The 19,100-nt window shown below is 34.4% G+C and overlaps 1 protein-coding gene across 1 annotated transcript; it reads right to left on the bottom strand.

Moving 5' to 3' along the window:
- Positions 1-16,125: 16,125 nt before the first annotated feature.
- Positions 16,126-16,761, bottom strand: LOC142182073 (late embryogenesis abundant protein At1g64065-like). Its single transcript, XM_075255984.1, has one exon. The coding sequence runs from the start codon at positions 16,759-16,761 to the stop codon at positions 16,126-16,128; it is 636 nt and encodes a 211-aa protein (XP_075112085.1).
- Positions 16,762-19,100: the final 2,339 nt, after the last annotated feature.

The raw sequence follows: 19,100 nt of genomic DNA, 5'->3' as shown, positions 1-19,100 counted from the left end.
CTATAATTTTTATTTTACCAATATAAAATTAAGTGTTGTAGACTAGTAATTCCAAGCCTACACTATAGATATTAATGACCGTAACTTTTTCAATAGCTTGAGCCCATCACCAACCTTCCCCACTTCTCCATGGTGGGGCAATTTTTGCCATATGGAGCTCAACACTTCTCCATTTTTGTCTTTAAGACTGGGATGAATAGAGTTCCTCCAAATATGAGATACTGATCATTTCTCCCATTATTATTCATGTATATTTTATTATTATTTTTATTATTTAATTTTTTTAATTTATCTCTTTTATATATACCTAATTATTTTTATGTAATATCTTTATAATATTAATTTTATATCTTAACTTTGGTTAATATTTAATTATCTTGTATCTCAATGATTTCACTTTTATTTGGATTCTATAATATTTTCTTATAAATTATATTATTTAAAAATTTATGGTATAAAATAATTTTATATTAAATTATATATGATGAATATGTAAAAAAGAAAAAAAGATAGAATTTCTTTAATAGACATAAGAAAATAAAATTTACATAAAAGATAATAATATAATATTGAAGAGAGAAGAATATAAAATAAAATATATTTTTTTTGAAGTAAAAATAGAGTAATGATTGGTGTAACTTTCATGCATTTTGGAGATTACTGTATTTTGGATGAGAAAATGGAGGTAAGATAGGTAAGGGTTGGAGATGGCCTAAGGGGTTGTTTAGTTTGGTGTATAAGAACATTAAATTCTCACATAAAACTTTACATTCAAATTCAAAATACTCTTTTTTAACTGTAACTTCAAATACATTTTTTTCTGTGATTATGAAAGCATTTTTTTTATATATAGGAATGAATATTGAATAGAATAATGTATATTAACTATTAACAACCATTATGCAATTGGTAATGTTTAAAAATCATTATTATCTTCACGCCATATGTTGTTTATTACGATAACAATCTTATGTTATATTTCTCGCATTATTTGACTGTGAACTAATAACCCTTAGGATACTCGTTTTTCAATTACAGAAAATTTCACAAATATGTATATTTATACGAAGTTTACACTAATTGTTATTAAAAAATAATAGGCTTTGTGTTACTTTGAATTAACTTGCATCTAGGAGCAAGGTTGATGCCCTCTCCTATCCTCTACAGTTTTTATTCCGTTCCTTAATAGAATCCCACCCACACATCCGAATTTAGAAACTGGATGGTTCCCAGCAAAAAATATATATTAACTTGCTTAAAATTCTAATATCCATATCTCATATGCAGTATATGTCTTTTTTAAACTCAAAGAGTACCAATAAAAACAGTCCTTTTTACAGAGCTGAAAATCAGGGTATAGCAAGAGACAAACTAAAAGAAGGAAAAAGGGAGTAAAAGAGATTGAACGGATTTTGGGGCAGAGAAGCTCTCAGAGGAGGATAGTGACGAGAAACTTCCAACAAGAAAAGACTCATAAAAAGGGGACGATATAAGCAATGCTGCCTTTGTTTTTCTTGTGAGGGACACTCCAACTTTTTCTTTTCTTTCGTTGTCAATCTGTGATAATATTATTTACTTCTGACCGATAGACAAAGACATTGGCTTCTTTGCTTTGTTAAAATATAAGGACCAAAGTGTGGGCACGCTCGTTGCGAGTCTCACAGCTTGTTCATTGGATGGTTGTTACTTATTATTTCATAATATTATATTATAATGTATCATTTGATAAATATAATATTTAGATAGATTGTGTCGTTTGTTATCATTTCATGATATTACGCATCCGCAATATAAAGAATAAACTTAAAGAAAAATTAATGCATGGTAAAATTATTATATAAAAAAGTAAGGTAAACGATAAAATAAAATTATTTAATAATAATGAAGGGCGAGATTGAGAGAAAGAGACAAAGTAACGAAGCGACCACACCAAATCGGTCATTACATAAAGTGACACATTTCGTCGTTATGTAATGACGAATTTAACGATACAATACGATACAATAAAATTTAAATAACAATCAAAACAAACATTGTATTTAAAGTAACAATACGATACATCCAAACAAGCTGTTAGTACGCGTTTGGACATAAAATTATAATTTTTGAAAGAAATAGTATTTGGAGTTAAGTTGAAAAATTATATTTGGAATTTGAAATTATATTTTGACATATATTTCACTTGAAAAAATATTATAGTATTGTGAGTAGGGAAAAAAAATTCCTGAAAATGTTGAAAAAGTGGTCTTTTGAAAAACTCATTTTCTAAAAAATTTCAAATCATGTAAAATTTCATGGATAAAATATTTTTAAAAATATATATAATTTGAAAAAAGAAGAAAAAATTGTGGACAAACGGGCCTTAAAGCTTTACCCTTTCTTTTTCCTTTTGAAGGGGTTAGTCAGGTTGGCTCAATTGCCTCAAAGTTTTGACTTGCTTCTTTTTCCTTATCTTTGTAAAAGTCCTCCTCAAATTTCCTTTAGGAACACTGTCTAAAGCTAAAAAGAAAAAAAATGGTTCCACATAAATGTAATTATAAAGTGATAAAAGAACGTGAGAGTAGGAAAAGTAGAAAAAGAAATAAAGCGAGCTACATATAAAGAAGGAAAGAGTGAGTTTGCAAATTTTACTTTCTTTGGACCAAATTAATGAGACTGCTTTCTGTCTCTATAGATTATCTAAACTCTAATGTCTAAAACTATAATATGTTGCTATCAATTTATGTTTGTGAATAGTGTATACAAGCTATGCCACTCTTATTAGAGTATTGTAAGTCTGTAGGCTATTATTAAATCAGTCTACGAAAATAGAATATCATAAGAATCATTGGCTCCCCACTATCACATCAAGCATAAGTAAACTCCAAAATTACTAGTATTATTTTAAGTTCATTAATCAAATACAATAGTTTATACTCTTCTCGTTATTCGCTTTTTTAATGAAATGCCTCTGAAGTTTTTAATTGTTGGATTGCTGAAACTTTTAAGAGTGATTAACCTACATTTACAATAATGTATAGTAAGTGAGATTAGGTAGGCATTTGGACATGAAAATTGTAATTTTTGAAAAAAAAAAATAGTGTTTGGAGTTACGTTGGAAAATGATATTAGAAAATTGAAATTATATTTGAATATGCATTTCACTTGAAAAAACGTTGCAGTTTTATGAGTTGGGAAAACACGCTTTTGAAAAAAATCGAAAAAAATGAAAAAATATCTCTGGACAAACGGGTCGTATGTCTCTTCTTACTTAATGAGGCACTTGATAACATTACTTTCTCGTTTACTAACTTTTAGTATATGAAATTATCTTTTAAGTTTCAAGACTAGAATTTAAATTTTTCGATTAACTTAAAATTGCTCAATTATTAACCAAATTCACTAAAAAAAATTAATTATCTATTTAACTCATGATCCTTGGTAAGCGTTGCTGGTCTCTTTATAAATTGACTAGTGAGACCATGAGATTTTGATTCTTAAATTGAACATAATATTAAAGCCAATGCGTACCATATTCCACAAAATATTAACAAAAGAAAAATCATAAGTCCACTTATTCAAAATCCTTTGGCCATACCCACAGTAGAGAAACGTCAAAACTACAACATCCACACTCTCCAGAAAGTGCCTTTTTAGTAAGTTCTGTTCTGAATATCTCACTCATGATTCATTGAATTTATTTTGGCTTTTCGTTCGGAGATCCCTAAGGAAATAACATTTAGTTTCCCCCAAATATTAATGGACAATATAAAAATGAAAAACTTAGAATTCAAGAACCAATGACATGCATAAAGACATAACGCATGACGGTAGCAAATTAAAGTGTTACATTCGTATGATCAGTGGAAGCATACTGTGCATCAGTACAAAGAAGGAGACTAGTCTTAGCTACTTATCCGAGAAAACCATAGATTTGCTCTGATCCCGCTATAGATTACGTCTCCATTAACAGGAACAAAACAAATATCCCATATTACTTCAGCACATGCCTAAATTTATTATTTCCATAAGTTTTTTGTCCGAGTTTTCCTAAGTTTTCTATTATTACCTGTTATTTTTTGCTTCGATTATCTTATTTTTCTTGTTGTTATTATTGTTTCTTTTCCACGGCTTCTTCTCCATTAACGTATTTCATTTGTATGAGTATTGTGCTTATGTTTTTCTTGAGTCAAGAATCTATCGGAAATAGCCTCTCTACTTTCACAAGATAAGGGTAAATTGTGCACATGCACTACCTTTTCCAGATTCTATTTGTAACTCTACTTGTGTGATTTCACTGATATGTTATTGGCTTTAGGTAGGGGTGGCAACGTGGCAAACGGGCAAGGCGGGTCGAATATGAGCGGGTCGAAAACGAGTAATATAAAAAACGGATAAGAAACGGGTTGACCGGCGGATAATATGATTACCAACCATATTATCCATTACTTTTTGAATATGATCACTTTTGAGAGAAATCATAGTCTCCCAAGCTTGAGGGCCCCAATTTAAGTCTTTACAAAGGTAAAAGTTATCCATTAGTTACCCATTACTTATTCATTGGTTATTCATTTTCGAAGTGGATAATATGATTTTTATCTATATTTAACCCGTTTTTAAAACGTTCATTATCCAACTCATTTTTTAATAAATAATATGGGTGAACAACTATTTTTTTCTAACCATTTTGCCGCCACTAACTTTAGGGAATATGCCAACAACGTAACACATACATAGTCAAGAACTTCATTTTCTATATATTAATAAAGCAATATATTTTTCTAATACGGATAAAATATTAATTAAAATAAGTACACCTGTCATCAATCGTCGAAGAAACAAATTTCGGAGAATGCAATTGGGAGATGTCTTTGATCTTATGAAGGAAGTTTTTAGTTTATAAGGAAAGTGTAAATGATGTTATGTAGTTTAAGTTCCACGTTGCTCTTGTCAACTTAAGTTGAAAAAAATTATGGAACATAGCAATTACAAGAAATTGGACGGTTACTGAGACAATTTGTAAAGTTGACCTTATTACACTACAACTTAGGACTCATTAAATGGCTATGAATGATGGAAGAGACAAAAATCAAGGTGAGAGTTATTTAGGTACAAATTAATGTGCAATCAAGATTCTAGGAAACACAAACAATTATTAGACTAGTTTTGTGTAGATAAAATAGAAGGGAGATACCATGTATGAGGACATACCACGAAATAAAGTCTCGACACCATTCCTAGGTTTAAGGACAATATATTATAGAGTTGTCTTCTTGTTCGTCTCGTGTCTCCTCTTTCTAATTCTCGTCATTAAGCAGAGTTAATAGAACTAGTTTCATGTCTTGATTATGTTAAAAACAGTTCTCTCGTAAGTGACATTATGATGGCTACTATAAACGCAACCATTCAATGGATGTAATTAAGAGCAACTCTTACGCTTTGTGAGACTCGTGTTGGTTAACCTTTTTCAACTAATTAGCTATCAAATCAATAAGGTAAATCAAAAAAAAGAAAAATTAAACTAAAGGAAGGTAGCTGATTATGCTAGCAAACATTATCTTTTTAATACTACTAGAAAGTGTAGTAGATCAAACAAAAGAATAGTAAATAGAATTAGGCAGTTTAAAGCGATGCATATATTGCGTTGAAACCGAAAGGGAAAAAAAAAGAATGTTATAGAAAATTGACTTTAGGCGTAACTCAATTGCAAAGTCAAAATTTTAATATAAGGGAATCAAGAAAATATATAATTATCACCGAAGATTTCTAATTATGTCTAGGGAATTTAAAAATCCGTTCATAAACAAAAAATATTTTTTGTCTGCTTTAGTGTAGTTTACCATCGAAGCTGATTTTCCTTCCACAAAGATAGCTACTACGTCCTTGGTGTAACTCAATCACAAGAGTTAGCTTACAAGATGAGAATTGTCCAAAACAACAAGTAATGCGTCTACCAATATGAGAGTAGTGTTGGGCATATGCCCATATTGTCCGGCCAAAGGTTCAATGACCTAATCCTATTCTCTTTTATTTCCATTCCTATTTGAAATTGGATCCGCTTTATTCATATTTTGAGTGTGTTCTGGATTTAAGAAAAAACACCACTCATGATCTATAAATAGGACAACCTTGAGAATTATGCTATGCTCATTGATACAAGTCTTTGAAAGACTTAAGCACATACGAGTGGGTTTTGAGAGAGCTTTCATCATGAGAGAAGAGAGAAGAAAAATATTTATTTTGCTGTAGATTTTTATTCCGACCAGGCAACATTCAAATCACGTTTTCCGATTCGTTAATCATTGGATCGGGCTGAAATTTTGACTGGGTATTCGTAAATCTTGATCTTGAATTTGAACTGTGGAGATCGGATTTGGAGGCTCGTAGCATCTGATTTCGAGCCTCGAACAACAACTTTATTTTTGTGGATGATACTCTTTCTTCAATTGATTAGTTGTTGTTCTTGTTGCTATTGTTGCTCCATATTTGGCACTTGTTGTGTAGCCAATTTGGAGAATTTTTGTAACCCTCTTATTGTTATAGTGGAGCTTTTTGGATCTTTGTGATCCCCTGGATTTTACCTTCGATTTGAAGGGTTTTTCACATTAAAATTTGGTGTTCTTTATCTTCTTTATTTTCGGGTTTGCCTCTTCCTCGACATAACAGTGGTATCAGAGCCTTGGTTATTTATCCGGGTTGTTACGGAATGGAGGCGAATATGAGCAAGATGATGTTTTTAAATGGGAAAATTATAATGTTTGGAGAAGCAAGATGAAAGACTTGTTGTTCGTGAAGAAGGTGCATCTACCCATTTTTTCAGCTCATAAACCCGCGAGTATATCCGATGAAGACTGGGATTTCGAGCACCAACAAGTATGTGGATTTATACGATAATGGGTTGAAGATAATGTTCGCAACCATATTGTAAACGAGATACATGCGAGATCATTGTGGGAAAAGATAGAAACTTTTTATTCTTCAAAAATCGGGAACAACAAATTGTTTCTACTAAAGCAATTGATGACCTTTAAATACAAGAAAGGCAACCCTATCCTTGATAACATAAATGATTTTCAGGGCGTCCTTGATCAACTGTCTGGAATGGGAGTTAATTTTGATGATGAGATACAAGGACTTTGGGTTTTTAATACTTTACCAGACTTCTGGGAAACTCTACGTGTTTCTTTGATAAATTCAGCTCCTAGAGGTAAGGTGACCATGGAATATGCCAAGAGTGGTGTGTTGAACGAGGAAGTAATGAGAAAATCTCAAGGTTCGTCCTCACAAGCAGATATCTTGGTTACAGAAGACCGGGGAGAGATAGAACAAGAGGCTCGTGGAATAGAGATAAAAGTAGAAGTAAGTCAAGGTCCAAATACTATAATATTACATGCAACCACTGTGGCAAGAAAGGACACATCAAAAGGTTTTGCCGCAAGTTGAATCAAGACACTAGAGAAGGAAAGAAAGCTGAAAATAACGAGAACAATGTTGCTGTTATTGTTCGAGATGACCTTATTTTTTCTTATGATGAAAACATCATCAATTTGGTATCCCATGAGACGAGCCGGATAGTAGATTCTGGAGCTACCTTGCATGTCACACCAAGAAAAGATTTTTTTTCATCTTATACTCATGTTGAATCTGGAGTGTTAAAGATGGGCAATGTCATTGAAGTTAAGGTGTTTGGTGTTGGCACAGTTTGTTTGAAAACTAATAATGGTTCAACGTTAGTTCTTCAAGATGTCAAGCATGCTCCAAACTTTCCTTTCAATTTGATCTCCGCGGGAAGATTAGACGATGAAGGTTATCATAATGCCCTCTTTAATGGCCAATGAAAGCTCACCAAGGGCTCGTTAGTAGTGGCTTGTGTCAAATATATGTGACACAAGGCTCTATTCTTAATGACTCTATAAATCTGGTGGAAAGTGATACTTTATCAGAATTGTGACACCGAAGACTGAGTCATATGAGCGAGAGGGGGATTACGTGTTTGGCTAAGAAAAGTTTGCTTTCTGGAGTGAAACAAGCAAAGTTGAAAAGGTGTATCCATTGTTTAGCTGGCAAACAGAAAAGGGTTTCCTTTCATAGCCATCCTCCCTCAAGAAAGTCCGATTTATTGGAGCTAATACAGTCTGATTTGTGTGGTCCTTTTAAAGTAAAGTCAAAAGGTGGTGCACTTTACTTTGTGACCTTCATTGATGATCATTCTCGTAAGCACTGGGTGTATCCTTTGAAATCTAAAGATCAAGCACTTAGCGTGTTTAAGGAATTTCAGTCTTTAGCTGAGAGACAAACGGGGAAGAAATTAAAATGTATTCGCACTAACAATGGTGGTGAATATTGTGGTCTCTTTGATAACTATTGCAAGGAAAAAGGAATTCGTCATCAGAAAACTCCACCCAAGACGCCTCAATTAAATGGTTTGGTAGAGAGGATGAATAGAACTCTAGTTGAGAGAGTTAGATACTTACTTTCAAAGGCTAAACTTCCAAATACATTTTGGGTGGAAGCACTTAACAGTGTTGCTTATGTTATTAATTTGTCTTCTGCAGTTGCTTTGGATGGTGATGTCCCAGATAGAGTTTGGTTTGCAAAAGATATTTCTTATGATAACCTGAGAGTTTTTGGGTTTAAAGCTTGTGTGCATGTTCCTAAAGATGAGAGATCGAAATTGGATGTCAAAACAAAGCAATGCATCTTTATCGGTTATGGTCAAGATGAGTTTGTGTATCGTTTTTATGATCCAATTGACAATAAAATTATTAGAAGTCGTGATGCAATATTCTTTGAAGACCAAACTATTGAATATATTGACAAAGATGAGAAGATAGATTCTCAGAGTAATGAGAGCTTAGCTGATATTGATCCAGTTTCAATTGCTAAGGCATCCATTGCACAGGAAGGAACCCAAGACAATGATGGAGATAGTGATAAAGATCAAAATGATCATCATGGTGTAGATGTTATGGATGCTCCAGTTGATGAAGTTGTGGTTGATCAACAACCAATTCCTGCATAGGTAACTACTTCGAATGCTCTTGAAATCTCTCTTAGAAGATCTATAAGGGAGAAGCAAAGATCCATGCGCTATCCTCCTGAAGAGTATGTACTTTTGACTGACATGGGAGAACCTGAGAATTATGATGAAGCCATGCAAGATACTCACAAAGATCAGTAGTTCGAAGCGATGGAAGATGAGATGAAGCCACTCTATGAGAATGGCACATATGAGTTAGTGAAATTACCGAAAGGTAAGAGAGATTTATCTAACAAATGGATATTCAAGATAAAGCAAGATAACCATATCTCTGCGCCTAGATACAAGGCGAGGTTAGTTGTTAAAAGTTTTGTCCAGAAGAAGGGAGTTGACTTTGATGAAATTTTCTCCCCTGTTGTGAAGATGTCTTCTATTCGTGTGGTTTTAGACTTAGGTGCAAGTTTAGATTTAGAGGTTGAAAAGATGGATGTCAAGACTGCTTTTCTTCATGGTGATTTAGATGAGGTGATTTATATGAAGCAGCCTGATGACTTTGTAGCTAAGTTTGCATATAAGCATGTGTTTTGCAGAAAATTGGCATGCATGAAGCTTGTTAATAGTTCCTCTACTTGAAGACACATCTGGCCCCTTGGCTGGAAGGGGAGTTTGTTGAGAATATGCCCATGTTGTCCAGCCAAAGGCCCAATAGCCTAATCCTATTCTCTTTTGGTTTTCATTCCTATTTGGAATTGGATTCGGTTTATTCCTATTTTGAGTGGGTTTTGGCTTTAAGAGAAAACACCACTCATAATCTATAAATAGGACAACCTTGGAGAATTATTCTATGCTCATTGATACTAGTCATTGAAAGACTTAAGCACATAAGATTGGATTTTGAGAGAGCTTTCGTCAAGAGAGAAGAAAAATATTTGTTTTGCTGCAGATTTTTATTCCGACCAGCCAACATTCAAATCACGTTTCGAATTCATTAACCGTTGGATCGGGCTAAAATTTGACTTAGTGTTCGTAACATCTTGATCTTGAATTTGAACGGTGAAGATCGGATTTGGAGGCTCGTAACATCTGATTTCGAGCCTCGAACAACAGCTTTGTTTTTGTGGATTATACTCTTTCTTCAATTGATTAGTTGTTGCTCTTGTTGCTATTGTTGCTCCGTGTTTGGCACTTGTTGTGTAGCCAATTTGGAGAACTTTTGTAACCCTCTTATTGTTATAGCGGAGTTTTTTGTATCTTTGTGATCCCGTGATTTTTACCTTCGATTTGAAGGGTTTTTCACGTTAAAATTTGGTAGCATCTTTTTGGATCGAATGGGCTTTTGTGATAAATGGCGGAATTTGATACATGGATGTTATGTAATGAAGACTTTGGAGTGCTTGTGGATGGTGTGCCACATGGGTACTTTCCAGCTTCTCGAGGGCTGCGACAAGGGTGTTCTTTATCTTCTATATTTTCGGGTTTGCCTCTTCCTTGACATAACAAGTAGCACTTTCTGCGCGCTCATATATTTACATTTGGTGCGTTTAGAACGTTAGATGTGGACATGTGATATACATGGATACATAATGATAAACATGTGATATACATATAATACAATGATATTTTTAAACTCGATTTCAACCACGAATTTGACTCTAAACTAGTCCATATCACTTTTAATCTTTTTCAAAATTTGAATATTGCCTTATCAAGGTGTTTCTAACGAATTCCAACCATACATACTGGAAAAATCATATTTGTCGTAGGTCTTCTTTATGTTGTATATCATCGATAATTTTGTGGGCCAAACACTGTAAATAGTATCTATGGCTATAAGTGAGCCGTAAATATTTTATTTCTGTGGATCTCTCAAATAAAAGAGGCTCAAATAGTAATGGACATTTGAGCTCCAAGGCTGCAGCCCAGTATGGGGGAAAGGAAAAACGAAAAGACCAAAAGACCGCATCCACAGTCCAATTTCGAAAGACTATTCGTTCAAATAACACTTTCCATTTCCATGTAGTGGACTTGAAAACGCACCTTTTATAGTCACAAAACAAAAAATAAAATGAGAAAAAAAAAACACCTATTTAATGTACTCTAATGAAGATGGTAAAAGTCTCTGACGTTTATCACGACATTTTATCTTATGAAAGTAATTTGTGTCAAGAAAAACAATTGGCCTGCTGGGTATTTTAAGAGGTAAGTCACCGCCAAAAAGTTTGAGAGTTAATATAACAGGTCACACCTTAATTATCATTACATATGTAGTGTCTAAAAGCAAAGAAAAGTGCAAGCTAATGCTCATTTCTTGTATAAGTTTAAATGTTTTTACACCAGTTTGAGGGAAAGAAATTCAATATTATGTGCAATTAATGTTGAACACATGCCCATGTTGTCCATCCAAAGGCCCAATGACCTAATTCTATTTTCTTTTAGTTTTCATTTCAATTCGGAATTAGATTCGATGTTTATTCCTATTTTAAGTGGGTTTTGGCGCTAAGAGAAAGCACCACTCATGATCTATAAATAGGACAACCTTGGAGAACTGTTCTATGCTCATTGATACAAGTCTTTGAAAGACTTAAGAACATAAGAGTGGGTTTTGAGAGAGTTTTTATCAAGAGAGAAAGAGAAGAAACGTATTTGTTTTGCTGCAGATTTTTATTCCGACCAGCCAACTTTAAATCATGTTTTTCGATATATTAACCGTTGGATCGGGCTGAAATTTTGGCTGAGTGTTTGTAACATCTTGGTCTTGTATTTGAACGATGGAGATCGGATTTGGAGGCTCGTAACATCTGATTTTGAGCCTCTAACAACATCTTCATTTTTGTGGATTCTCCTCTTTCTTCAATTAATTTATTGTTGCTATTTTTGCTTCGTGTTTGGCACTTGTTGTGTAGCCAATTTGGAGAACTTTTGTAACCCTCTTATTGTTATAGTGGAGCTTTTTGGATCTTTGTGATCCCGTGGTTTTTACTTTCGATTTGAAGGATTTTTCACGTTAAAATTTGGTGTTCTTTATTTTCTTTATTTTTGGGTTTGCCTCTTTCTCGACATAACAGTGGTATCAAAGCCTTAGTTATTTGTCTGGGTTGTTACGGAATGGAGGCGAATATGAGCAAGATGGTATGTTTAAATGGGAGAAATTATTACGTTTGGAGAAGCAAGATGAAAGAGTTGTTTGTGAAAAAGATGCATCTACCCATTTTTTCAACTCATAAACATGAGAGTATATCTGATGAAGATGAGATTTCGAGCACCAACAAGTATGTGGATATATACGACAATGATTTGAAGATAATGTTCGCAACCATATTGTGAATGAGACACATGCGAGATCATTGTGGGAAAAGCTAGAGACTCTTTATGCTTCAAAAACCGGGAACAACAAGTTATTCCTACTAAAACAATTGATGACCTTTAAGTACAAGGAAGGTGGCCCTATCCTTGATCATATAAATAATTTTCAGGGCGTCCTTGATCAGTTGTCTGGAATGAGAGTTAATTTTGATGATGAGTTACAAGGATTTTAACTTCTTAATACCTTACCAGACTTTTTGGGAAACTCTTCGGGTTTCTTTGACAAATTCAGCTCCTGGAGATAAGGTGACCATGGAATATGCCAAGAGTGGTGTGTTGAATGATGAAGTAAGGAGAAAATCTCAGGGTTCGTCCTCACAAGAAGATATCTTGGTTACGGAAGATCGGGGGAGAGATAGAACAAGAGGCTCAAGGAATAGAGGTAAAAGTAGCAGTAAGTCAAGGTCCAAATACTATAATATTACATGCAACCACTGTGAAAATAAAAAACACATTAAAATGTTTTGTCGGTTGAATCAAGACATTAGAGAAGGAAAGAAAGCTGAAAATAACGAGAACAATGTTGCTGCTATTGTTCGAGATGACCTTCTTTTTGCTTATGATGAAAACGTTATCAATTTGGTATCCCATGAGACGAGTTGGATAGTAGATTCTAGAGCTACCTCACATGTCACACCAAAAAAAGACTTTTTCTCATCTTATACTCCTGTTGATTCTGGAGTGTTAAAGATGGGCAATGCCAGTGAAGTTAAGGTGTTTGGTGTTGGCGCAGTTTGTTTGAAAATTAATAATGGTTCAACATTAGTTCTTCAAGATGTCAAGCATGCTCCAGACTTTCCTTTCAATTTAATCTCCGCATGAAGATTTGACAATGAAGGTTACCATAATGCCCTCTTTAATGGCCAATGGAAGCTCACCAAGGGATCGTTAGTAGTGGCTCGAGGAGTCAAGTCTTCTTATTTATATGTGACATATGGCTCTATTCTTAATGACTCCATAAATCTGATGGAAAGTGATACTTTATTAGAATTGTGGCACCGAAGATTTAGTCATATGAGTGAGAGGAGAATTATATGTTTGGCTAAGAAAAGTTTGCTTTCTGAAATAAAACAAGAAAAGTTGAAAAGATGTATCCATTGTTTAGCTGGCAAACAGAAAAGGGTTTCCTTTTATAGCCATCCTCCTTCAAGAAAGACCGAATTATTAGAGTTAGTACACTCTGATTTGTGTGGTCCTTTTAAAGTAAAGTCAAAAGGTGGTGCACTTTACTTTGTGACCTTCATTGATGATCATTCTCGTAAGCTCTGGGTGTATCCTTTTGAAATCCAAAGATCAAACACTCGGTGTGTTTAAGGAATTTCAATCCTTAATTGAGAGACAGACGGGGAAGAAATTAAAATGCATTCGTACTGACAATGATGGTGAATATTGTGGTCCTTTTGATAACTATTGCAAGGAACAAGGAATTCGTCATAAGAAAACTCCGCCCAAGACGCCTCGATTGAATGGTTTGGCAGAGAGGATGAATAGAGCTCTAGTTGAAAGAGTTAGATGCCTGCTTTCAGAGGCTAAATTTCCAAATACATTTTGGGCGGAAGCACTTAACACTGTTGCTTATGTCATCAATTTGTCTCCTGCTATTGCTTTGGATGGTGATGTCCCAGATAGAGTTTGGTATGCCAAAGATATTTCTTATGGTCACCTTAGAGTTTTTGGGTGTAAAGCTTGTGTGCATGTTCCTAAAGATGAGAGATCGAAACTGGATGTCAAAACTAAGCAGTGCATCTTTATCGTTTATGGTCAAGATGAGTTTGGGTATCGTTTTTATGATCCAGTTGACAACAAACTTATTAGAAGTCGTGATGCAATATTCTTTGAAGATCAGACTATTGAAGATATTGACAAAGCTGAGAAGATAGATTCTGAGAGTAATGAGAGCTTAGTTGATAGTAATCCAGTTTCTATTGCTAAGGCACCTATTGCACATGAAGGAACCCAAGACAATGATGGAGATATTGATCAAGATCAAAATGATCATCATAGTGTAGATGTTATGGATGCTCTAGTTGATGAAGTTATGGTTGATCGAGAGAACAACCTCATGAAGAGGCAAACACAAGTGACACTATCAAAAGAAAAACCCAATTATGGTAAGAAAATCTAGACAAACACCTAACAATTCTCTCCCTTGGCCTGAATTTTCTAGCAAAATAAACTTGATTCATCTTCTTCACATAGCCTTCAACAGGTCGCATCTCCATCACAAAGTTTGTCACAATGTGCGTAACACACAGGTAAATTTCTTAGACAAAAATCACGATTATTATCAAATATGTTGCAGCTAGAACTAAATCCGCCAAGATGAACCTGTCTTGAACCTTGCTCTGATGCCACTTGTTAGGATCGAAAAAACCCAGGTGTCATGCGGAAGTTAGTAAAACAAACCTTGAACGACGATAAGTTAGATAATAGAAGAGAAATATATCAAAAGAGACACAAACATTTAACGTGGTTCGGTCAATTGACCTACGTCCACGACAGGAGATGAGCAATCCACTATAATAAAAGAGAGTACAAAGATATCGAGAGACCAACCTCAAAAAGAGGCAAACATAAGTGAACACACTGACACTTGTCCCATAAAGTTCCCTCCTAAACACGACTCTCAAACCCTATATAGTTACATTATGGATGATACTGAATGAGAAATGACAGATCTTCAATTTATAGAACTCTAAACCTTTTCCTACAGGAAAAGGGACTAGCCAAATATAGAAGAATTATATTTTCCTTTTAGGAAAAGGAAAACCCAATTATGATAAATATGTTGTCGTTTCCTTCATGAGAAAGAAAAACCAATTATGACAAGAAAATCTGGACAAACACCTAACAATTAATGGAAGAAAGCAGACCATGTGTTGACAAATGCTACAAATTTCATGGTCTTCACATTGATTTCGAAAACAATAAACAGATAAAGGTCTCCGTTGCCATTTTGTACTTAAGCAGCAGCTTATGCAGAGTCCAATTTCTCATTCTCTTATTCCCTTTTAATTTGCCGACTTAGTTAAATGGGTTTCCACTAGTGACAAAGCCAAATTTTTCATTAAGGGGATTAAAATATAAAGAAGCGAACGCACGAAGATGTGAAGGAAAATTAATATATACATATATATAAATTATCTAGCTGCACAATTTAATTTCTAATGAAGAAATATCAATTGACACCCCTTGAATACCTGTGACTCCGCCTTCACACCATCCAACTTGAAAAGGGTGGCATGTCTCTTCTGCTGTACACAATTTACTAGTACTTAACCATGATTAATTAATGTTTATATACATCTTAATCTATTAGATAACCATAGTAAAATAGTAATGTGATTAGTTGTAATAACGGGTGTAGGGAAGTTCGCACACACACATATACGATCTAAGAGATTTCTGATAACAAACAAGATTCTTCATTTCCCCAAGTCTGGAAATGAAGCCGATGCTCTAAAAACTCTCATTTTTTGATTGTTCAAACGATTATATTTTCTGAACTTGGCGATCTTTTGAAAAATTTCTTTTTCTTTTACATCAAGTGTTACTTATGGAGAAGCTTACTTGTAAATACGAGGCTTAATTATTATTTTTAACCAACTGATTACCACTATTAGATATTAACCCTCTTCTGCAGGCACCACCAGACCAGCTTGTAGTACGACTGTACACTGCGAAACTAGTGGTTTCTAATTCTCTGGTTTATAGATATATCAAATCGAACTCATCCAATTAAAAGACACTACTAAATAAAATAAAAAATTACAAATATTTTAGTAAGGAATTGAATTAACTCCCTAATCGCAGTCTATATTCCGAATCACTTTATCAGCCAATCCTACAGTAATGGTGCAATCCATCTCCGTTGATTTCTTTTTCTTCAAAACAAAAATTAGCGCCACTTTCCCCTCCAATTTTGACTTGCTGGTCAAAATTAAAGTTTCAGAATTCAGATCGTTCCTTATCTGCGAGTCCTTAGTTAATACATCCTTCGATGACAGATTCACAACAACATTAAATTTCTTGGTTGACTTAAAACCAGCTTTGCCATGGGAAACAAAGGCTTTTCCAATACTCACACCCTTATAGAAAAAATAAACAGTGTTGTCTCTGTACTTGTAAGGTCCAAAATTGGTATTCATGACACCAAATTCAGCATTCATTGTGATGTTGAATGAAGAATATTCTGCATTTTTTGACAATACATCAAAGGTAGCTGACCGGATGCGAAACTTGGGAGTTTTGACTTTCATTATGTACAATGAAGAGAAGAGAGTGATTGCAATTTGAAATAGAGTAGAGACTGCAACAAAAATCAAGAATTTCTTGCGTTTCTTTTTGCGCAGCTCTTTGGATTGTATGGAGTTGGCTGATTCTTCAGCTTGCTTTGCATGTCCGTTAGTCTGAAGTTGTTGTTCTCCTTCTACTGCCATTTAATTTCAGGTCAAAACCTGATTTCAATTAAAAAAGAGAAGTATGTGGCAGCTGAGCTCAAAGAATTTGAGTATCTGAAGACTGAGATATAAAATAATGAGGAAAACTCTTGTATTTATATAGTACAAAAAGAACTACTAGTAAGAGTAGTGACAATTGGTAAGACAAGTCTGATGCTTATTGTTACCTAACTACAAGGGGTTCATAAAGTCACAGCGCGTTGAAATAAAGTGGTTCTTCTTGTGAAAAGAGTTTCCGTTAGCTATTAAGTGCTTGGGAAAGTGCAGGAGATTGGATGATATATCATATACTCTTTCCGTCTCATAATGTGTCATAGTTACTAAAAATAGTTATCTAAAATTATTTGTCATTTTAGGAGTTTAAGACAAAATTGATTATATTTTCTCTTTTTACCCTTAATAATAAATTGCATTCGCATTTAGTATTAATATGGATAATGTCATTGATAGAGATGACACATAAATTGAGAAAATATTTAATAAGGATAAATCAGTCAAAAACTATTCTTTTTTAAGGGACGTGCACAAAAGAATCACGACACAATCACATATATGGTATTTAAGAGGATCGACCGCATATATAGAAGCTTCTCATAAGTTAGCAGTTGAAAGTAAACAGCCACTTAATTTGTCAACTTCTTCTGTGGTGCAAAGGTTTTACCTCTACTATATCAGTCTTCTAGTGGAATCTTATCATGTCAATCGCAAAATATGTGTCCTAGCTACGGCCTTCATTTTTAATTTTTTCTTTGTTTTATGAGTGAGCAGTCGTGGAGACATCCTTTAGTAAAATTTGTCATGACACTGCTTCATAAGAAAAAATCATGTTATATGTGTAGACAGTAGTAATATTTTTAAAGATTATGCATATATATACATTATGCCTCCGATGTATTGGTTAAAAGTTATTATAATTATATGTGGGCCAAGTCAACATTAAGAAAAAAATACAAGGAAAAAAATTAAAGAGCTAAATTGATGAGTAGAGATTGAGATGATAGAAGGGTTTGTGATGGGATAATGTGAAGAGTATGTGTGGTCTTATATAGAAGGGTTAGGAACTTTCTCTCTCTAGAATGACTTTTCCTCTCAAGGTAACACTGAAAATGACGAGGAAAACGAAGAATGGAGGGGGAGGGCAGCAACGTCTGGTAGGAAATTCAAGCAATCAATCGAGTAGAAATGGAATTCCACAGTCAGTTGATGCGAAGAAGACGCGAAACATCAATGCAATCCAAGGAATTGTGCCATTAGGGTTAAGCCAAGTATCGGTGATGACTCCAATGACTCCGACAAAGACTCCTCTGGCGACGAATCCACTAGTTCAGACGAAGACTCCACTGGCTCAACCAGGGGAATCATGGGCAGATAGAGTAGAGGCAGAAATTACGGAGACAAGGGAGATGAGTAAGGCACAATTGAGCCCTAAAACATAGAGTAAAATTGTGGGAACAATATCGGATGAGAAGGGGCTAAACCTAAGTTATGAGGAATTGGCAGGAGAAAACGTCAAAATTACAATGGATGATATCAAAGATGAAATTGTATATTGGAAAACAACAGTGATATCCTATGTTTTGGGATCCAATTCCCCATTGGCTGTAATTGATGGTTACTTTTGGAGGATATGGGGAGGATTGGGTATTGATAAAATTGCAAGTCAATAGAGGAGTTTTTCTGGTACGATTTCACACAATTGAAAGCAGAATCAAAGTAATTGAGGAGGGAGTCCAGATGTTCGACAAAAAGCCTGTAGTAGTGAAGCCATGGGAACTAGACATAGATGTGAGCAAGGAAAAAGTTGACAGAATTTCAGTGTGAATAAGACTCAAAGGACTGGATATCAAGTATAGAGGGGAAGAATGCTCTTACCAAAATATCCGGGATGGTAGGAAAACCTTTAAAAGCTGACAGAGTAATAACTAATAAAGAGTGATTAGCATTTGCAAGGGTGCTACTTGGAGTGTTAGTAAGCCATCAATATCCTACACAAATAATATTTGAAAATGAATTGGGGAAAATAGTAAAGCAAGAGGTGTATTATGAATGGAAGCCTACATTATGTCCAAAATGTAAGAATTTTGGACATGATCTGCAAGACTGTAGGAAGCTGCATAAGGAAGAAGTAGAAATAAGAAGGAAACAAATTGAGAAGGAGAAACAAGCATCAGAGGAACCTAGACTGGGTAAGGAGAACAATAGGGGAGAAAATAAATCCAGTGACAAAGAGATAAGGAAACAACAAAGTGAATCAAATGCAATACCAACAAGGAATGCATTTGCTGCACTTGACAAAGGGGGGAATGAAGAAGACCCAA

The sequence above is a fragment of the Nicotiana tabacum genome, chromosome 6 (assembly GCF_000715075.1).
Source record: "Nicotiana tabacum cultivar K326 chromosome 6, ASM71507v2, whole genome shotgun sequence".
NCBI classification, from domain to species: domain Eukaryota; kingdom Viridiplantae; phylum Streptophyta; class Magnoliopsida; order Solanales; family Solanaceae; genus Nicotiana; species Nicotiana tabacum.
Note: the sequence above shows the minus strand (reverse complement) of the source record. Positions and strands in the feature narration are given on the sequence as shown.

Bases quoted from the DNA above. Each gene is read 5' to 3' on its own strand.
- LOC142182073 (XM_075255984.1), bottom strand. From the start codon at position 16,761: ATGGCAGTAGAAGGAGAACAACAACTTCAGACTAACGGACATGCAAAG.